The sequence below is a fragment of the Eleginops maclovinus genome, chromosome 16 (assembly GCF_036324505.1).
Source record: "Eleginops maclovinus isolate JMC-PN-2008 ecotype Puerto Natales chromosome 16, JC_Emac_rtc_rv5, whole genome shotgun sequence".
Classification (NCBI taxonomy): Eukaryota; Metazoa; Chordata; class Actinopteri; order Perciformes; family Eleginopidae; genus Eleginops; species Eleginops maclovinus.
In genome coordinates this window covers 1,416,061-1,439,356 of record NC_086364.1, presented here as the reverse complement: position 1 = coordinate 1,439,356, position 23,296 = coordinate 1,416,061, and the positions used below count along the sequence as shown (strand labels likewise).

General features: G+C 40.5%; 1 protein-coding gene across 5 annotated transcripts in view; it reads left to right on the top strand.

Moving 5' to 3' along the window:
- Positions 1–21,129, top strand: part of LOC134878525 (junction plakoglobin-like) — a 135,594-nt gene extending 114,465 nt beyond the window's left edge. For all 5 annotated transcript variants that reach the window (XM_063904611.1, XM_063904612.1, XM_063904614.1 and 2 more), the window contains 7 exons: positions 7,687–7,839; positions 8,437–8,556; positions 10,284–10,434; positions 11,135–11,256; positions 12,680–12,722; positions 16,959–17,098; positions 19,093–21,129. In XM_063904611.1, coding sequence (XP_063760681.1) covers positions 7,687–7,839; positions 8,437–8,556; positions 10,284–10,434; positions 11,135–11,256; positions 12,680–12,722; positions 16,959–17,095 — 726 coding nt within the window. In that variant the 3' untranslated portion in view covers positions 17,096–17,098; positions 19,093–21,129. The remainder of the gene's footprint in view (positions 1–7,686; positions 7,840–8,436; positions 8,557–10,283; positions 10,435–11,134; positions 11,257–12,679; positions 12,723–16,958; positions 17,099–19,092) is intronic.
- Positions 21,130–23,296: the final 2,167 nt, after the last annotated feature.

Below are 23,296 nucleotides of genomic sequence, written 5' to 3'. Positions count from 1 at the left end.
CTGCTTAGGCTGCATTTCAAATTTGTTTCTGAATGTGTGACTAACAAATTATATTGAGATCTAACTATAAACATTTTATAATCAGTCTCCATTTAATCAGAATTACATCTTGGTTTAATGTTTGTTTTGTGTGCAGGATAGTAGTTCCAGGTTAGAAACAATGGGGTTAGTTATACATGCAAGCCCTTGTGTCCGTGCGAAATATTGCTGACATCAACTTAACAATGTGACTATTCTATACCCTGAATATAAACAGGCAGAAATACATACAGTAATAAAGTCATCAGCAACATTTAATTAAATCAGTGCAGGTACATTGACAGGAGTTCAACAGTCTGTAAAGCCATATGCTGTGGCTGTAGGCTAATGCTATGCTAAGCTAAGCCCAGTTAGCAGTCAGTCCATGAATGGAGAGAGGTTACTGGACATTCTGGTGATTTTGTCCTTTGTGGGAGAGCCAGGCATTGATGAAGTCCCAAAATATGACCAATACTTTGATCTGTAAAACTGCAAAATTAATTACATTAACATCCACCACAACATTACTTGGTGCTCAGGCCCACCGGTTACGCTTGAATGCATCTTTAAAAAAACAAATACATATTGAACTATTTAATTTCATAATAAAAAAGGCTCTGGGATTTCATGAAACGGCTGTTCAATGTAAGTAAATATTACTCAAACAGAAGGATCATTTGGGTGACTTTTTAGTGACAATAATCAACATATGGAACCCGTCAGGCAAGAATGTGGCTCATTTATGTGTTTTGTTTTCAATGTATAAAGAGAAATGTACGCATCATAGGATGCGGGTCACTGTCCAGTCATATGAAAGTTGCCCAGTGGTGCATGAAGCCAAAATGGCTTGATTCTCAAGTACAAAAATATCCTAATTATCACTCGATGCTCCGGCGATCTCAGTCAGACCAATGGAGTGGGAAAAAGGCTCAGTAGGATTTTTAGCACATTTAACAAGTCCATAGGAAAAAGTATTTTTGAGCCCAATGTTGTCACACACCGATATGGAAGTTGTAGTACCACCGTTTGGGAAATAAGATCATGTGCTTAATTGCCTGACTCACTCCCTGGGGTGCTTAACTTTTGGCAGTCAAACTCTATGGCACAGAATAAGAACATATATCAGGCTTTAGTACAAACACAGTACTTTCATTTTATTTTGGTTCAGATGTGGATCCTAGTGTACAATAATAAATAAAAAAAACATCCATGCATGAACACACTGATTAAAAATGCTCTCAGAAACCCCTCTCTTTTACATCTGCTCTCTAGCTATCTGTGTCACTCTCTATTCCCTTTCAGAGGGAAATGAGCTCTTTCCATTGTGTCCTCTATTCACTTGCAGACACACACATGTACACACACACACACACGTACACACGTACACACACGTACACACACGTACACACACACACACACACACACACACACACACACACACACACACACACACACTCTCTCCCTCGATCGGACAGCCATGCCAACTCAGGCAGATGATATTAATGAATAGAGGTGCTGACTTTATAAGGAAGATTTACACAGCCAGAGCCGGTGACAGGTAGAGAGAGGGGGGAGATATGGGAGAGAGGGAGATATGGGAGATGGAGAAGCAGTAAGGGAAACAGGAAGTTGTAGTACTTCTAATCATAAAATGCCCTCTGATATGATGTACAATTGTCATTAAGTTCATTTTCCTGTATGTAACAAAAGCAGTTAAGGAAAAATATTTCCATACATGTTTAAACATTTCAATATTAGGTTACATTTGATTGAGATGATGCTTTTATCCAAACTGTCTTACAGTAGGTGCCTTAAACCATGAAGACACACACATTCAAAAGCAAGAACCCTGCAAGAACATTAGCTTTCACTAAGCCAAAGCACTGTAAAGCTACTGGATGTGCTTCATGTAATCCAAAGGGCTACTTTGAGAAAAACAGTTTATTTGTATTGGCCAAGGCCAAGGCACAGTTGAGACAGGCTGGTTTTCAGTCTGCTAGGGAAGGATATACAGTCCTATGTCAGGTTTCTAAGTGAGTGATCAGTTTGCATTTGAACACTCCGTGGCTTACAAAAATAGGTTTACGTTTGTTATAAAACTATAACATAGTAGAACAGTGAAAAACCCCTGGAGGCCCTTGTAGTCAATCTGACGGGCCATGGCCAACGTGCAAAAGATTTAATTCATTCAAAGGTTTAATTTCATAACATACACATATCCAGTTATGTAATGTATAAAAAACTTAGATCGCAGGTTCCTCAACAGTGCAATTACAAGACATAAAGTTACTGTGAATTACTGCAAACAAGACATTTCTGCACTCTGAACCTGCAAATAATGTGAGTACATCATTCAGTCAGGTCACTGACATTGAAAAAGAGTTCTGTATTTCACTTTCACCACGGTCAGATCGCGTTGTACCAGCCTGTATTGACAGGTCTGGGTTAGTTTGCTTCCTCGTACAAGCAGACTTAGTCCACCTTGCATGCTCAATTTAATTTGAAGACTTTAAACATGTCTCAAGTAACTGCAATGACGTGTCAATGCTTTATTCGTGAGGGTTTCCTTTTTTCAACTCGGGCGATCAGTAAGCTTTACGCTGCCCCGTGAAAGCCAATCAGCGGTGAGAATCTCAGGCTCGTCACCGACGGTGTTGAGTCAAACAAACACTACTTACAGTTCCTTATTTTTGTTCAGAACTTGGTCACAGATCAGTGTTTATAAATGTAAAAACTGTACTGGAAACTTCTGAAGCAATGGAGACGAAACTCAAAGAGACACGGGGAGAGCTGGAATTTTGATGGCAAACACTGAGGTTTATTATGAAGTTAACGGCCGGAGAATTAACAAGACATTTGCTGCAGCCACGAGGTGACACAGCGGTTGCCCGACCAATTCTGAAAATCTCGTCTGCAGTCCGAGGTTTTAACCAGTTCAGCGTGTATTATCAACATTCCTCATCAGCGAGACTAAACAAATATAGACCCTGAATATAACTTAGGCTGTCGCACATTGGATAAGAATGTATGCCAGGAAACCTATGTTCCAGATAAGAAGGGCTTCTAGACGTCCCTAAACAATAAACTATCTCAGGTCAGCTTGTGCTCGGTCAGAAACTGGCATCAACAAAGCACCCAAGCTGCCCTATGAAGGTAGATATGGTGCAAAATGCGAGAGCTTGTTAAACCTGATGTGAGCACCTGTAGAGTACAATGTGAGAACTTGCTGAAAAGAAATCTAAGCTTGTGTGCATACATTTACACTTGTGAAGTCACAGAAAAGAAAACAAAAAAAAGTTTTGTAGCTTGTAGAAAACAATGAAGTTAGTGATGAAATTTTCACTTGCAGAAAAATATGTATTTTTTCAATATAGTTTCCATTACAACTGCAACTTGGTTATTACAACCTCTCAAATCAGTCATTACAATTTCAGGAATCTGCTCTGTGGCAGTATAAATCCACGGATCTGCGGTCTTGACTTTTGCTACACTTCTTGCAATGAACATGTCGCTAAAGTTATTTTCGCTTGTAGATGTTGGGGAGGGAGGGGGGTTGGAGCGAAGGGGCGGAGCAATCAGAACAACTAGGCGCAAGCTCAGGTCAGTCACAGTCATATGCCCCTTTTCCACCAAACCAGTTCCAGTTCTAGCTCCGTGCTAGTGCTCTTGTGGTTTCCGAACCGACTCTTCTTTTTAGCCCCAGTTGTGTTTTCACCGCCCAGAGCCCGACTGGTGCTGCGTCATGACTTCACTGTTTATGTCGCTAATTTTCTCCCCAACGCCAGTTATGCCTCTCACAACAACAACAACAACAACAACAACAACAACAACAATGCAGCACTGGTATATGCTCGTGTTGCTTTTAATCATACAAAGCCAGATCAATTAAATAACTATACTTCTCAATGTGTTTAGTTCTCTCCAGAGCGCCGTGGTTCATTGTTTATTAATGTGATTCAGCGGCATTTACCGTTTGGTCTCCCGTTAACTCACGGCAGTGGCCACTGGACAGTATTCACTGTCTGTCACACAAGCAGCTGATTCAGTCTGAATTGACGCTGTTTGGCACCACAACGCTGTTATGAAAGGTTCTCTGGTATAAGAGGAGTGATGTTATCATATTAACCGAAGCTAATCTGACTATCTTGACTACTTGCTATCATATTGTGCATAAGCCGTTTATAAGTAATAAGCAGTGACGGCTGGCCCAGGGGGCGATGGGTCGCCGCCCTCCCTAAACCACACGCACAAACATTATTATTAATAATAAAAATAATAATACAAATACAAATAATTGATTATATAAATTGTCAATGTGTGTGTTTAAAATATGGAATGCACCCAGAAATATGTGTAAAATATGATTTAAAAATAATTTGGGTAACATATATGCTTTTCCTAGTACTAATAAAAAGAGTTTTTAATAAAAGGATGCAGCAGTAGGTTTTACAAAAGTTTCACAGCTGTGGCTCAATAGCCCGGTACACGCGTCCACAGGCCGCTGAATGAGTGGAGCTCATCAGTAGTTACAGTCTGGCGGTCCGGAACAAAAGAGAGATCGATTTCACAATACAAACATGTTTTATAGAACCACCCCTTTCCGACCATACAATAAACAACTTCAAAATAAGACGCGCTCCACTCTCGTCCTCTCATTGGTTGGTAGCGGGGGCTGGACCCTGTTGGCCGCTTGTCACATGGGGTTCTCCGGACTCTTCTATTGGCTGACGTCGTCAGGGGCGGGTCCTCCTATGATGTCACGTCGCCATCTTGTTAGCGATGTCCTGAAGCTCTCACCTACGATATTCTATTATGCAATCCTTCTGAGGTTTATCAGTTATTAAACACGCAATAGTATCATTGCAGCATCAATGAGTGAGAGGTAGAGGCGGTGTGTTTAGTATGTAACTCCACGCGTCCTTCTCCCTCTACTCATATATACAATACAATATTAGCTTTATGCTATCTGAGGCTAAAAACAACATCCGGTAATACTACTGGAATTGGACAAATATGTTCCGTCCAGAAACTGAATTATCTTTTAATGTTCCGTTTCAATATATTGATTATTTCTTGCAATTACCTGCACAATGGGTCAGACAAAACAAATACAGAGCATGAGTTTCGAATTGGATCCACCTAAACAAAATATATTCAATATTACAAGTTGTACGACAACAATGCAACCGTACTTCATGGTGAAACGAAAACAGAAAATCAAATAAAAGTTACAATACTGTGCCAAACATCGCAAAAATGCAATTTATAGGATAGCATATATGTTATCCAAAAGTTTTAAACAAAGTCTCTTTTACAATACAATAATAACGTGACTCACCAAACCCATGACAACAGCTGAATCTGAGAGGTGCTTCTCTACTTTGAAGAGGATCAAGACCTTCCTGAGAAACACCATGAAACAGGATCGCCTCAATGCTCTGGCTATGCTCTCCATGGAAAAGAAACTTGTCAGGGACATTCCTGAATTTAATAAGAAGGTCATTGAGAGGTTTGCCACACAGAAGGAGAGAAGAGCAACACTCCACTACATATAAACTGTAAAGAAATCATGCACGTTTTCTCACCAGTATTGCTAATGCCATTGTTTTTAAGTTGTTGTACATAGTCCTCAGTCTCAAATGCTTCAATAGTTTATGGAGGCATTCAAATGTAAGACTGTTGAATTAACGCTGAAAAGTCCCGGTTTTTTTTGTTGCATTAAGTCATCCTGGGATGCTTAAATTGATTGCATGTGGCACAGCCCTACCTAGAAAAAAAATCCACCAACCGTCACTGGTAATAAGGCATATTTTACTGGCATATTTTTCAATAGGAATTTACTTGTGATAGTCTGACATCGCAACCTGTGTAGCCCATATATTGATTCCATCTGATAGCTGCTATAATACAAAACAGGAGAACGTCTGCCTGCTCTTCACAATGATCAATAACAGTGAATGGATGGTGATTAAAGTACGGTAAAAATAAACAGCATCACACTGAGCCTGGTTAGTATTGCCTGACTTTGTTAAATGTGTGTGTTTTTATAAGTGTGTGGTTGGGATCTAGTCACTTTGCTCAGCACCACTGCTTGTTACAACTTGTATTTGCTGTACTCGCCATGAACTGACTATACGGGCATATGACTGTGACTGTGGGACTGACCCGAGCTTGCGCCTCGTCGTTCTGACTGCTCCGCTTTGCTCCAACCCCCCTCCCTCCCCCACATCTACAAGTGAAAATTACTTTAGCGACACATTCATTGCAAGAAGTATAGCAAAAGTCAAGACCGCAGATACGTGGATTTATACTGCCACAGAGCAGATTCCTGAAAATGTAATGACTGATTTGAGAGGTTGTAATAACCAAGTTGCAGTTGTAATGGAAACTATATTGAAAAAATACATATTTTTCTGCAAGTGAAAATTTCATCACTAAGTGCAAATACATACAAGTGTAATCGATGCTCACAAGCTCAGATTTGTTTTCTGCCAGTTCTCACATTGTACTCTACAGGTGCTCACATCAGGTTTTACAATGCTCTTGCATTTTGCACCATAGTACCTTCATATTGCCCCTCCTTAAGGGACAAGACAGCAACCCGAAGGCCAAAGAACTATGCCATGGGAATAGAGACAGAGGAAGGAGGAGATGATGAACTAGGTCAAAGGTTAAATACCTAAGCAAAATATTCCCTAACACAAACCACAGACTGTCAATGGCATGGTGAATACAGTCCTTCCTTTATTTATGTTGGTAACGTTGTTGTGGGTTTGGACGGAGTGGGCGATCTTGTAAGCAAACTTGCCAAAGCATTCATTCATCATTTTTACTAACCAGTACCGGTATGTAGTTATTTTGGCACCATTGTGATACATTTATTAAATCAATGTTAAAATATGTTGCTTGTATATTTTTGTTTTGTTAATTTGTTGTTAGTATTTACGTGGAGATAAGCCCCGCCTCATCGCCAGCGCATCTCGTTTGAGGGATGGTAGTTAACACAAATGATGGCGAAGTCAAACTCGCGCAAGTTTAGCATTACAATGCTTCGCTTTACGTCCGTAGTGAACGCACCATAAGAAAGAATCTGAGGTTTAAAATGGAACAATTTGAGGTGACACTACCACTACTGGGGGACATCTGGATGTGTGCGGGTTAGATCTGCTGTTGCTGGGAATAAATGCGAGGGAATGTGTGAATCTAAAAACAGGTTCATGGACCAGAAACTTTGATTGAAACTCTCACATAAATATTTCCTCCTTTTTTGCATTCATACTATGTTTACATTTTTGCAGAACTTCAGGAAACAGTTTTTTCCACTGATGATACTCTCTCTGAAATGTCTTTATGGTAACAGTATTTATTGCTTTAAAAGTCATATCTGAGGATGTTCAGATGCTGGGAGTCGCACAGCTGTCTCCTCAGCAGTAAGCGAGAGCTCCGTCCATGGAAAAGCCATTACATCTCCTTCCTCTCATCCCTGTGGTTTGCTTTGATATAATGCATCACACACTGGTTGGTAAACATGAGTGCATTGCATGCAGTTTACTGAAGTTCCAAACTGTGTAACTGCTACTGCCATTTGGAAGCACCACATGCAAAGCTGACCCAAATACAGCTAAGAACGTCCTATTGAGAAGGGTTTGATCTTGTTTCTCCCCTCAGGCGACTGTGGGTCTGATCCGGAATCTGGCACTCTGCCCGGCAAATCAGGCGTCACTGAGGGAGGCAGGTGCAATTCCACGATTGGTCAACCTGCTGCTGAAGGCTCACCAGGACACACAGAGACACGCCTCCTCCGCCCAGCAGACATACCAGGTACAGATGGGTGCACACAGATCTGAAACACATCTTCATGCTGGAATGAAGCGTGCTTGTCACTGTCTCAGGCCAAGTCTACACATGAGGATGAGGAGAGTTTGCGCAGTTGAGTTTTTATTGAGCCCTGCCTCCGATCTCCCGCTCTCAGCTCAGTTAAATGAACGGAGAGAGAACATAACTCTGGATTCAGCTTTAGGGCATTTTACAACCTTTAGACCCTGATGATTTAAACAAGGGATAAAAGTGTTCGTGCTGGGTAATTGAAACAAATTATACACTGATTTACAGATGTGTCTTTCCCTGTGTAAGTCATGGGAAAAAGTCATTTTGGGCCATAATGATGCTACATAAGCTGTAGTACCACCTTTTGGCCACCACGGCCATTCCAAAAATGTGGTTCCAACTTCCTTGGGGCTTGGATATAACTCTGTATCATTCTCACTCTAAGTGCTGCTTGTTTGTCGTTGGCACACATGTTCATACTGTTTCCTCACTTTTTTCCCCAGGTTTTTATTTATGCACTCCCTTTTGGGGGCCAAGTTCCTTCAATTGTAACTTTTTTGACATTTCTTTGTCTTTGTATCCGTCTCTCAGGATGGTGTTCGTATGGAGGAAATAGTGGAGGGCTGTGCAGGAGCGCTTCACATTCTGGCCAGAGACCCAATAAACAGAGGAGAGATTGCCAGCATGCAGACCATACCACTGTTTGTACAGGTACACTCACATGCATGCTGTGACATGAAGAAATCAGTGGACTAAGAGTTGTGTAAAGGATGGAGGAGGGAAAATGTTGACCTCATTGGCAGTGTTGGGTGCAACGCGTTACAAAAGTAACAGTTACAGTAATGTATTACTTTTTTCTGTAACGCAGTAATATAATGCATTACTTCTGAAATTTGGGTAATATAATACCCGTTACAATTCTCACTAACGCAGTTACAACACATTTTAACCCGAAATGAGGTGGTGTTTTGTTTCTAAGAATGCACCAACATCGCAAGACATTCCGACACCAGAGAAATAATTGTGCAGGTAGAATAGTAACTCAGTTAGCCTGTTTACTATTGGTTAAGAGAGCTGCAGAAACAGATTCACAATGCAGAGCTGCAGGCTCACAATGCAGAGCTGCAGGTTCACAATGCAGAGCTGCAGGAACACAATGCAGAGCTGCAGGAACACAATGCAGAGCTGCAGGCTCACAATGCAGAGCTGCAGCCTCACAATGCAGAGCTGCAAGAACACAATGCAGAGCTGCAGGATCACAATGCAGAGCTGCAGGATCACAATGCAGAGCTGCAGGCTCGCAAAGCAGAGCTGCAGGCTCACAATGCAGAGCTGCAGGCTCACAATGCAGAGCTGCAGGCTCACAATGCAGAGCTGCAGGCTCACAATGCAGAGCTGCAGGCTCACAATGCAGAGCTGCAGGCTCACAACGCAGAGCTGCAGGCTCACAACGCAGAGCTGCAGGAAAACAATGCAGAGCTGCAGGCTCACAATGCAGAGCTGCAGGAACACAATGCAGAGCTGCAGGCTCGGAGAAAAGAAAAGAGAAAGACAGGAGTGCGCGCAGGCTAAAGCAACAGAAGGTCACCTTCTCTGGGTCTGCTGCTTGTAGCCTGAGAAGTTCAGAGACTTGTGGCAGAGTGTTGAAGATCTGCAGCCTCTGTCCTCTGTGGAATCGCCTGCTTTTAGAAAGCTTGTCAGCCAAATCCCCGTTAACACACCAATGACCAGGTGAGCTAACGTTGAATAGAGACTCGTTCATATACAGCAGGTCACAGGGCCGTGCAGAGGCTCCACTAACATGTTATTAATAACACACAGAGACGTCATGTTACCGGTATCACATATTATTCAGCCCACTGAAACGGAGCATGAGTTTAATTTCTAGCTCTTTTCCTAATGTTCAGCATGTACTGCCAGATAGATAGATAGCTTTAATTATTGAGCTGCAATAAACTACATTTCAGCATTTAAAGCCAAACCTTTAGAGGTTATTTTGGTGAAAGTAACTCAAAGTAACGCAAAAGTAGTGTAACGCATTACAGTTCAGAGACAGTAATGATGTAATGTACCTTATTACTTTAAAAAGACAGTAATAAGTAATATGTACTGTATTACATTTTGGAAGTAACTTGCCCATCACTGGTCATTGGTGGAAAACATACTTCTTACCTACTACCAAGGCCGTAGGTTTGGCTTTAACTGTGATATTTAAATGTTTTTAAAAAAAACACTGTTGATAAAGAAGATGATATTTACGTTGGAGAAATAATTATAATTTTGCCAATATTTTACGGACTACAATGAATAGAACTAACAGACTGATGTTGTCTGTATCCAGCAAAGAATTCTGCAAGAACAGCTTAAAGTAACACATATTTACAATATTATCTATGGTGTGTGAATGTGTACGCATGTGTGTTTGTGTGTGTGTCCAGCTGCTGTACTCGTATGTGGAAAACGTAAAGCGGGTTTCAGCGGGCGTCCTGTGTGAGCTGGCTCTGGATAAACAGTCTGCAGAGCTGATCGATGCAGAGGGAGCGTCAGCACCGCTCATGGAGCTGCTGCACTCCAACAACGAGGGAATCGGTACATATTTTACTTTCCTGAAACATCTGTTACTACCTACTACCTGTGATTTGATATAACTTTAACTGATGGGATTAGTCTTTTACATTTTATTTTTTGTGCACATTTGAAATGTGTGCTAAAAGATTGGGAGAAAGAGCAGAAGAACCAGCTCAGCTCATCTCCCATAGAAGCCTCAAACAACCATAAACTTCTGGAAAAGTCTTCCTCAGCCAAATAATTGCTGTTTGAAGAAGAAGAAGACATACTTTATTAATCCCTTACAGGGAAATTGCTTTCTCTACTCTGTTGTGTTGACACACATTAAACACACAGAGGATATACATGCACAAACACAGAGGAAATACATGCACACACAACCACATGCAGAGGAGAGGTGGCAGAGCAGAGAGGCAGCCAGGTACCCGGCGCCAAGGGAGCAGGTGCCTTGCTCAAGGGCACCTCGGCAGTGGCCTAGGAGGAGAACTGGCACCTCTCCAGCTACCAGCTCACTCCATATTATTTATTTTTTTTGGTCCGATCCGGACGTGAACCGGCGACCCTTCGGTCCCAAGACCAAGTCCCTACTGACTGAGCCACTGCCGCCTCAAAGTCTAAAAGCAATTCATGTTTTTGATGGGAATGCTTTGGGGTATAAGGATAAATGAGTGTCTGCCTTTTCTCCTATAATCTGTTCATAAATGACTCTGTCTCCCTGCAGCCACCTACGCTGCTGCCGTGCTCTTCCGTATATCGGAGGACAAGAGTTCAGACTACAGGAAGAGAGTATCAGTGGAGCTCACACACTCGCTCTTCAAACATGACCCTGCAGCCTGGGAAATAGTAAGGATGATGTGTGTGTGTGTGTGTGTGTGTGTGTGTGTGTGTGTGTGTGTGTGTGTGTGTGTGTGTGTGTGTGTGTGTGTGTGTGTGTGTGTGTGTGTGTGTGTGTGTGTGTGTGTGGATGTAGCATATTCCCATGAAAGAAATATTGAACTCTAGTGAGGTATATACTGTGTATGCATACAGTATGTATGATCTCAGTAGTTAATGACTAGAAAATGTACTTTATATATTTTTCTGTACGATTTCATATCATTGTTTACCACTTGTCATACAAACTAACTTGGTAGGTTGATAAATAGGTCAGTGTGTCAGATGATCCCCTTGGACCTATCCAAAAGTATTTTCCCTTTTTTCAAAGCCTCTCATCACAAAACAGCCATTCCATATGGAGCACCCCAAGGTTCTGTCCTGGGTCCACAACACTTCAGTCCATGGTGCTTAGGGTATCCATAATCACAGTATTGATTTTAATTACAAAGTAGATGATGCCTCAGTTTATAGACTATACGTATCTACCTTAATGCCACAAGTCCTATTTTTTCCTTCAAATGATCATTGTCGTCTTTTTCACACCTGATGAGTTTGGATCCCTGATACTAGAAAACAGACTCAAGTTGAAGACAAGTTACTAGACACACACACACACACACACACACACACACACACACACACACACACACACACACACACACACACACACACACACACACACACACACACACACACACCATACCACCCATCTGTTGCTTGCTAACCCTAACCCTTCCTTCAGACTATACAAACAAGTGTTTAAGGAAGATATGAATACTAATACCTAGCTTAGCCCAACAGGCCTCATCTGTGTCTTCTCGAATAAATGTAATCCATAAAACATTACTGGGGTGATGTTACATACCAAACTAGCATAAACATAGTAATTCAAATAACAAAATAAATCGAATTTCATCGAGATTATTTGAAAATCTGATGGAGGAACATTCTATAAAAGCAGTGACCGAGTAATACTACTAGCAGAGCTGGCTGCTGGTCCATAAAGATGTTAAAAATGACAAATGTATAAATCACCTCCAATTCTTTCATCCACTAATGTTTTCTCATGTTAGCAATTACGCAGTTGTTCAGTTGAACAACATTTGCTCTGAGAGGTTGATCAATGGATTGATAAGGTTTACCTGTGTGTGTGTGTGTGTGTGTGTGTGTGGTGTGTGTGTGTGTGTGTGTGTGTGTGTGTGTGTGTGTGTGTGTGTGTGTGTGTGTGTGTGCGTGCTTGTGTGCTTGCATGTGTGCGTCCACCTTCACCATCTCCCCAGTGATAAATACTTTATTGACCTGTCTGCTTTAGACAGAAACAGAGTAGTTAGAGCTGTGTATAGCAATATTGATTCTTTTTTTTCATCTGCCTCTGTGTGTTTCTCTCCAGGCCCATACGGTCGTCCCTCTGGAGCCTACATATCTAGCTGATGGTAAGAGCATAGATTATTTTAAAAGCACATATTTCAAATGTTGTGGGGTTTTAGCGTCTTCCACACCTGCAGGATGCATGATCCTGCTATTTGGTTTTGTGACTATGATAGCAATGCTACATTACAAGATTCAGTCAATTAGTTGCAACGGATTTGGATTTTGGAATCTGCAGAAAACAAGATCTGTGGCAAATGCAAGTTTTTGATACCTACACATTATATTTACCAGACCCTTTTGGCTGTGATGATTGCAAAGGTTATACATAGTCTGTAATAGACAAGAACATTCAGCAGGACAAAGACAAAGCAGAAATCAAGAATTCAAATGTCTAAATAATATAAATATTGAAATATTTCCTTAAATATGAGTTGAGTTTGCAATGCAACATTATGAATAAATGTTACACATTGAGTTAGCCCCCCACATATTACTTCCTCTCATCGCTGAAAACTTCACAAAAAATGGAGAGAGGCTGCTTTGAACTACACTGCTCATTAAATTGAAGTCCCAGCGGAAGAGAGTTGTCAACATAGCAGCAGACAGTCAAGGCACAACAAACACAATGAGACATTGGAAAAAAAAGCTGGACGCCAACGTGCACAGCAATCATCCGCCTGCAAACATCCACACACATTATTCCTGCCATATCTGCAGGACACACACACACACACACACACACACACACACACACACACACACACACACACACACACACACACACACACACACACACACACACACACACACACACACACACAGCAGCTTCATGGCCCAAGTCTATTCTCTCAAGCAGGTAGAATAACTGCTTATGCTCATGATTATAGCCTTTTCAAGAGGAACAGATCTGTCTGTCTGTCTGTCTGTCTGTCTGTCTGTCTGTCTGTCTGTCTGTCTGTCTGTCTGTCTGTCTGTCTGTCTGTCTGTCTGTCTGTCTGTCTGTCTGTCTGTCTGTCTGTCTGTCTGTCTGTCTGTCGGTCGGTCTGTCTGTCTGTCTGTCTGTCTGTCTGTCTGTCTGTCTGTCTGTCTGTCTGTCTGTCTGTCTGTCTGTCTGTCTGTCTGTCTGTCTGTCTGTCTGTCTGTCTGTCTGTCTGTCTGTCTGTCGGTCGGTCTGTCTGTCTGTCTGTCTGTCTGTCTGTCTGTCTGTCTGTCTGTCTGTCTGTCTGTCTGTCTGTCCGTCCGTCCGTCCGTCCGTCCGTCCGTCCGTCCGTCCGTCCGTCCGTCCGTCCGTCCGTCCGTCCAGTGAGACTGGTAATGAACACATTGTTGACTGTCTTTTTTTTTAGCTAACTGGCTGCTATCATACAGCCAGCAGCTCCTCACAGCTACATACATCAACTTTAATTCCCAAATATGCGTTATTTGGAAGAAGTGGTAGCAGCTACACTCTAACTGGAGGAATTACCAACACAAAATAAGGCAATGTGGAAGCGCCTTAAAGCTGGTGGAGCATATGGGGAATTGTTTCAATGGAAAACATTTAAAGTCAACACTGATTTGACATCCATATAAAAGTGACAAAGGATCTGTTTTAACCAAAGGGGAAGGGCATAAATCCAATTTCAACAAAACAGATCTGAAGGGGACCCAAGGACAGTTGCACCCATTAAACATGTAACTAACAGTCTCTAACACAGACAACTGCAACACTGCCAGCAGAATGAGGAGACCGCCAATAAATACACACATGTTGTACAAGCTGGGATTTCTGACTCTGAGGAAGGGCAGCAGTAGTCTGTCTTTTGTTCCCCCCCTTCACAGTTTACATCAAGTCTATTACAAGTCGGTTTCTTCGATGATGATGATGATGATGATTGTTTGTTAAGTGGTTGATGTACAACCACTGTACAAACATTGGGCCAATCCAAGCATTTTTAAATGGATTTTTGGAGGCTAAACTAAAGATGTTGTCTCTCAGCCTGCCAGTGTGGCGTTCTGCTTTACCACGCCCGGCTCTGAAATGTGCTGCATATTGTAGACTCAATCAGAGTGTGATTGTGAAAAAATGTATTCAAGGTCAAACTCTGAAGTGGCAAAATGCAGTTATTTGCTAAGCTACCCTGCTAATCTTCATTTGGCCAGACATTACCAAACCCAATTCAAAACTTTTCTGTATCAGCAAAAAAAAGTATGAGACATAATGGAGGAGAGGAAATGAGAGGCAAGAAGAGAAAGAAGGATACACGAGAGGATAGGATAAGACAACGAAGGAGGACTGAAAGGGATTAGACTTGGAGGAAAGATGGTAGAAGAACCAAGAGGAAGTTAAGGAAAGAACAAATTTAGAGAAAAAGACAAAGGATGTAACAAAAACGTGATACAGTTCTCCCCCTGTCTTTTCTATTTTCACTCTTCTTCTCTCATTTCCTCTGTGTACATACTCCATTCATCTCACCATCTCTAATTAATGCGTCTGATTCAAGTGTGTGTGTGTGTGTGTGTATGTTTGTGTGCGGTGCGTGTATGCTGTGGTGGATTAAGCAACTCTTGGAGATCCTGTCTCCACTCCTAAATCACTCACACACACACACACACACACACACACACACACACACACACACACACACACACACACACACACACACACACACACACACACACACACACACACACACACACACACACACACACACACACATTGCTGTCAGACATTGTAATGGAGGTCAATTGAAGGTGCTGAATTCATAATGTAGTTGTCAGAGCCAAATGAACTCATTTATTCAGTTGTCTATGACTCTCATTTACACCTTCCATATAATATAATGCCTCCATTCACCCTCCACACATCCATCCTCAGGCCTTCCTTCAACAATTAAAGCTTAAGTGCTCACATCATTCTTCAGAGAGAAGTCAATAACGGGGTTTACATGTGTCCCGTAAAATATGGCCTGTCACATATACTGTTATACCAGAATTGAAGGCAATAGCAGCTGCATTGTGGCTTGGTAGTTTCACACTAAACGTACCTTTATGTTCATTTGCTCCGTAACTACTTATGGAATAACTAAACTGAGCTGAATGTAAACACCAAAACCAAATCATTAGTTCGTATTAACATGGATCAGTGTTGTTACTAAGATGAGTTGTCCTGCTTATTTCAACACCATACCAGTTACAAGCAAGTTTTTGTTAAAGTTACTAAGTGGTGAATGTCCTATATTTAGTGGAAGCAGCATAAAATCACTCTGTGCCAACAAGACAAAAGAGTTGTACAGGAATGAGTCCTAAGCCTGGAACAGCGTTAGCATTTTAGAACTTCCAATTCCCCTCTGTTTTTTGAATGAGGATTTTAGTTAACATTAAATACCCCACTTGTAAATGTCTGAAAGTTGTAATTTTCTTAAATACTTGCTAATGAGTGACTAAATGAAGCTACTAAACGTCTTCACCATGAGTATAGCCTGCCTTTAGCTTAGCGTGGTGATGTGAAGTCATTGATCATGATGTAGTTCCTTTATACTCTAAAGTTAACTATTTACTTCTAGTAATTGCATTTACGCCTCAAAAACCAAAAAAGAGTGTTAATATTTGGAGACTATGCTGATGAACTAAATGTGAAGGTATCATAAACGTTTGTTTGCCCAAAATCTTATTTTTGGCAATATTCAAAATAGACTGGAAAGATCACATGCTTTCTATTCAACAGCAATGCTGTTTATGGTTGAACTATAAAAATATGACACGGTTTAAACGGTTGAAAACTTGCCTGATGGAAGTCTATCGGAGCCTCAGAGCCACCAAATTGTCATAAAAGTAGCCCATTTGATTAGTTTTTTGGTTTGTTTCTCGTTAGAATGACCCAGGTTTTTTTTTTTGTAATATTTTTGGTCAAATATTTGCTTTCTTTCAGAGAGTGAGATGAAAAGATATCAGAAGATATTAATCTTTTTTATATGTGTTAAGTATATCGCTGGACTTACGTCTCTGTTAGCTTAGCTTAGCTTATTTTAGAGACAGGACACAGGGGAAACAATCAGTCAGGTTCTGTTCAAAGTAATAAAATAAACACACCAACTAACCTTATAAAGCTCAATTATCATTTTTTTAGAGCATTATTCAAACAGATTTTTAAAAACAATATGCAGTTTTGCAGGGACATCCAGATAGTTATTACACTTTCACAGTTATACATTTTTCATGAATCATGGAATGTTTTTATGAGAACAGAATGTGCTGGGTGAAGTGCATTAGTGAAACGTTTGGTTAACCGATCTCTGCTCCTCTGTGTCTGTTCTCAGAGTTAGATGGATCTTACCCTGCTTATGGCTACACTGATCTGCCTCTGGACAGCCTGCCACTAGATCCTGACCTCCACGAGACCTACATCCCTGACATGACGTACGACCCAAGACAGGCCTACCCAGAACCACTCTAACAGGTAATGTGAGCATGGGATTTCCCCCGCAGAACTAGAGAGGCCCAAAAGTGAAAAATAATGTTTATTGTTTAACTATTTTTTGTGCCATCTGATTTGCATTAAATGTAAAACAAATAACCAATTTCGTTTGAAATAATCACACTTGAGTTTCAATACATTGTGGAGTTTGGAAATTCCCAGACATGTGTCACGTTTCTGCTTCATGGTAATACTCTAAAGAAGAAAAATACATTACTTCCTTACCAAGGTTTAAACAATTTAAATAAAATGATGATGAATTAAAACAAATACCTTAAGAAAAACTATCCAACTCAGTAATTATGTTAAATATTGACTTTGTTTGATTATTTTACCAAAAACTGGGAAACTTTTATAGTGTTCCTTCTGGTTTGAAATAGTGATGAAGTCAACATAAAACTAAAGATGGAAAATGCTGATTAAGCACTGCAACCTACATGACCAACGTTTTTGTCTGTCACAATTGGTTGTTTCCACAAAAGTCTGAAAGGTGTGTCAACTTAATGTTGGGACAGCAGGGACTTCACAAAAGATGGTCCCTTTCTTCCTATGCTAAAAGAGAGAACAAAGGAAGCCCTGAAGCTCCTTTCCTATCATCTAAACAATTGAAAGAGCTCTTCTCGTTGCTGCTAGCAGAGTTGGGAAGTAACTAAGTACATTTACTCAAGTACTTACTTAAGTACAGTTGTCAAATAATTGTACTTTACTTAAGTATTTCCATTGTATGCTACCTTGTACTTCTCCTCTACTACAGTTCATAGGTAAATGGTGTACTTTTCCTCGACTACATGTATTTAATCCCTTTAGTTGCTAGGCAGATTTGGATTACTGATGTGAGATATAACATCAGACTTTAGTTCACCTAGAGTAAATTCAGCAGCTACCCTGCAGTATACAAAGCCATTCAAACTAGCTGCACCTTTACCAGCTCTGAGAACACTTTAATGATCAATAATTATAAAACATATCAGAGATATTATTCTGAAATGGACCAATCACACAATGACTACTTTTACTGTCGCTACTTTAAGTATATTTAGATGAGAGTACTTTCTACTTTCACTGGAGGAACATTTAGAATGCAGGATTTTTACTGTGACAGAGTATTCCTACACTCTGGTACTTCTACTTTACTCAAGATCTGAGTACTTCTACTTTACTCAAGTACAAGACCTGAGTACTTCTACTTTTAAGAAGTAAAAGATCTGAGTACTTCCCCTACCTCTGGCTGCTAGGTACGTCCAGGTAATTTCACTCCATTATGAATCTTCTGGCGCAAAATAGACAGAAACCTTCTTCTCAGTAACTCACAGTTGCGTATGAGCGACCTTCTCGCTTCCTTGGAGATGTTAGACCCTGGGGTACTCAGCCAACTTCTCCTGACTATGCCCTCACTGCCTAGAAGCATCTCATCCTGGACTACTCCAGAAAAGTCGAGAGTAGACCCCCTTTCCAGGAATTGGTTCCCAGAGCTAGTGCTTTGCATAGGGCTAAGCCCATCTTTATCTAGATAAAACTTACCAGCCTGGGTTTCTTCCTCTCAAGAAGAGATGACATCCACGTTCCAAGAGCCTCTCTGTAATTCCAGGGGTCAACATGCCTCGGTCCAAAGCTGCCTAGCTTTCAATGTTCCTGACCCCAATGCCTATCCCTGCAGCTCAATGGGTTACAGCCCAGACCCCAGAGTGCTTCAGAGGAATTGGTTGGTATTTCTTAACTGAGCTTACTGTTTCCCCCTGATTTCAACCTTTTTCTAAGCTGGGCTCACCACATCCACCCCCGTCAGCTTGTACTTGATACAGATTGTTATTGATCTTCTAATCCCACTCTGATGAAGTGAATAAGGGTAATTCCAAAATAATGACACATTTATCCCTAGAGCGCTACTCTACTACTGTGGCTTCAATTCTATATTTGATATTTTCCTTTTAATATTTCTAAATCCAGTTCAGAATATGTTCTGTTTTGTGTTGCAGGAGAATGACTATGAAAGAAAATGAAGGAAGGAGCAAATCACAGGAAGAAAGACTAGAGGAATGGAATGAGGAAGGAGTTGGAGATTTGAACTTTAAAGGCAATCAGCCCTATCCACAAGTGGAAAAATACCATTTGTCAATCAAGAAGATTTAAAAGAGGTTGCTTAATAAAAAGAGGTTTATTGTTGCTGTAAATGAAAAATGTAACTTTGTTATAATGTTTTACTGTGGGGTGGAAGTAGGGGGTTGTCTGAAGTTTTGAGACAGAGTTACACGGGTAACGTTTTAAAACAGTTAAATCAGGCAAGTATTCTTTTTATTGTGTGACATACAGGAAAATAGGAGGGGTTTAACCAAAACATCAGCTAATAATCCTTAACAAATATTTTTGCATTTCATCTGTAAAGAGTTTCCTAGTTAGAGAGAATTTGAACTTGCTGAAAGGTTACAACACCGAGGTAAGTGTGACATCGATGATGCCTGTTAGAATATTAGTGTTGTTTCCCGCCTACGGATACCTCATTGGAAACACCCATATTAGTCGTAAGACGTTCAATTTACATTTAAGTTATATATACCCTAGTTTACTTTTTTACAGACGTCACCAACACATTTACTATGAAAACTCTGAGCATCGCTGAGATGTTTGCCAGCATATCATGCACTGTTTCTGTTTACAGCAGGGGTGTCCAAACTACGGCCTGGGGGCCCAATGTGGCCTGCAGGCCATTTTGAATCGGCCCTCAGCTAATTCTAAAAGTACAATGGAATATGGCCCACAAATTCATCTTTTGCTTGTCTTATATTGTACTTCTCAAATATATATGTTAAAATATATTAATGAGCCCAATTTTCAATTTAAAATTTAAAACATTTTCTAACAAATCTTAGTTAATAAAAAAAGCCCAATCTTCATATTAACTCTTATTATCAGCAATCTGAGGCTTCTGTTTTAAGGAATAAGCTGCCAACAAAAGACAGGGTGTAGGCTGTTTTTTCTTAAAGCATTTTAAAGTGTCACAGATTATTCACCTACATTTGATTGATTTTGCTAATAATTAACTTATGAGGCAATATTCACCTCTGCAAGTGGCCCTGCTCCCTGTATATTTTTCTGTATGTGGCCCTCGGTGAACATTTTGGACACCCCTGGTTTACAGGGTTAGATTTTGTCCCTGATGGGCATTACTGCCAATCACCATTGCTACCAAATGCTACCCGTGTATCCTAGCCTTCAGCTGCTGTCTCTTAAATGTCTCCTCTGTGTATTTGAACAGTGCACATTTCCCAGGGTGTCCATGTGTGGTTGTTGCATGGTAGTATTGTGTACGCATTTAAATATTCTTCACCTTTACATACTGAAAAAAATAGACATCTGGAGTTTGGATTGCTCGGGACCTTTGGAAAACCTGTGAGGGAAACCAGAGAGGACTTCAAATGCGCTGAGTGGATATTCTGTTCAAATGTCCACAGCAAATCGCTTTGGCATCTTCTGCATAAGACTACATATCCTGTCATGTTCCACTCAGAGTCTCAGTGGAAATGGACTACAGCTCAGTGTGTGCACTGTGGGTGCCATGGAGCACAATGCAGAGTAAATATATGGTACCTGCACCGTGCTTACACATACAGTAATGACAAATGACCTTTGAAGGAGGGACGCGTATTATAGACATTTGTGGATGACTGTATGTCACTGTCAATGGAGAGATGTGGGCTGTTCTAATATAACATAAATAATACTTGCTGCTGCTCACAGCATGTATTAAAGATCCAGATTAGTTGCAGAATCTTTTTCTACCTAGCCATCATATCTTAATACAGTGTACATGGTATGCATTCAAACTTGGACAAGTGCAGATGTGAAAAACGCTCCAGGGGAAACCGTGCTTACAGGCTGCTGTGATTGGTTGCAATACCAACAACAGCAGCCTGATATGTTAAGAAAGCACAATTACAATGACTTAAATATTGCTAAGGCAATCTATCACACTGTTGCTGAATCTGAATATCATTAAATTCTATTGTTTTCAACGGTTTTGGTATACATTTTTTCTGCTCGCATAAAGTACTGCCCATTTTAAACAGACCCAACAAATAAAAAGTGATATTCAATATGCATTAATTAGGGATGCACCGATTTCTTGGCCGATGTTAAGAATAATCTGGCCGATGCCGATCCCGATGTTTTAATGTAATTGTTTTCCACTGTTGTTATTCCATTCTCTGCCAGGAAAAACAAAGACAAAAAAGTCTCTCAAAATGGTTTCAGTTACAAAGGCTGAGCATTCTCGTTGTTATAACATCATAGTACGCTGTTTAGAAAGTAGCTAGCCTACGCAGCTTCCCCGGATCACCTGCAGCTCTTCCCGCTGTGAGGGGACCGGTGAGCGGAGCAAAACACACGTTTAGAATTAGACTTATCAGAGTTAGCTATCTTCCTCTAAATCTACCTAAACTAGTCATAAATATATTCTTTTCTGTCGGGTCAGTCATCACTGGATCAGCAGGGAGACAGGGAGAGAGGAAAAGAGAGCGCTCCGTTTATTATTCCGCTGTTATTATTCCATAGACATATAGTCTGGCCGATGCACCCCTAATTATAATATGTATTTCCTTTTCATGTAACTGTGTCCAAATTAAATGAAAACATTTAGGTACACAATTAATTTAGTACAGAAAACAGGCACAGAAAACACATGCCACTTATCAAAGAAATGAAACAAATACAGTTAATTATGACAGTGAACAGTGGCGGTTCTACATGGAATGACACCCCGGGCGAGATCCCCTCCGAGCGCCCAAAACCCAAGTTGAAAATGAACAGCAGTTTTCCTTTAAAGGTAGAATGTCCCCTTTAACCAATAGATGAGAGTAACGCCTACGTCATTTCCTGGTGAAATTACGTTCCCTCCCACTTTTGGGGGAAAACATTCGCTTTCATTTGAATGGCGGTAATACAGATTCTGAAGTTTTCGCCAATCGCATCAAAAAATTAAGATAACCGTGTTTTTTAAAATCTACAATAAGCCCAATTATGATGGTCAGACAAGCAAACTACTAAAAAATGTCAATGGAGCTCGATGATCTGCTTTAACTTATAGTTTAATTTAAATCAATAGTGAAATGGTGTCCGGTTTACACTGAAAGATAACCTCAACACTGATTGTTACTTCAAATGAATACCCATCAGTCGGTTGTCTTCACCATTACTACATATTCATATTGAAAGAGGTGTTGCTTTTCAACAGCAGGGGGGGGATGATTGCTCTGCTGGGGAGAAGGTGAAGCAGAGTGGAGAGAGAAGAGTTTCAGGTGAGTAAATGCGACCAATACTGCCCCCTGCTGGTTCTGTTCATTAAAAGGAAATCCTGATGTAGTTTTTATCAGCTAGTAAGTCATTTTTCATGGGAACTTATTATCATGAACCAAACCATAATACAATTTGAAAATAACATATATTCAATCTGCAATATCCCAAAGCATCATAATGCACAGAATGTAGAAAGGAGAGAAATATGTGAAAATAATACCGTAAATCAAAAATAATACCTCTCATGCATCCTGTATGAAGAATAAATTAGCAAAAGTGGATAGAAGCCAACCAAATAAACAAATGCATGTTTGATACTCCTGAGTGCACAAAAAGACAGAACTCGATTGAGTTCTCCACATGTTATGAAATGTATTCTCTCATAAATTATGCTGTAAACAGAAGGACAGCATTACGTTTAAACTGAGGCCCTTTAGCATTTCTATAGGTTTTATAGATACGAGTGCGTGGTTTTATTAATGATGTTATTCTGTTTAAAATGTGTTTAAAGTGATTTTAAAACTTTGTTTTTCAATGGACCTTTACAATTAAAGTTAATTATTATTATGCTTTTCGCAAAGACTTGTAGCGCCGCTCCTAAAAACAGAAGTTATGGAAACTAATAACACCATGTATTTGTTAAATTGTACAGCTGATGTCACACAACACTTTGGTTTTATTTCCTTTAACTGGTTGAGGGAGTTGCTGCTCGGGGTTGAGACGCACAGGGTACAGTGGAGACACTGCGCACAGCTAATTGACAGCTGGAACATGCAATCATCATACCAGTAAACTCCGAAGATATGAAACAGGTGATATGTTCAAAAACCTAACCACAGTAAGAGGGTCTGGGGGACGAACCCCATAAGATGTTTACCTTTTAACATGTAA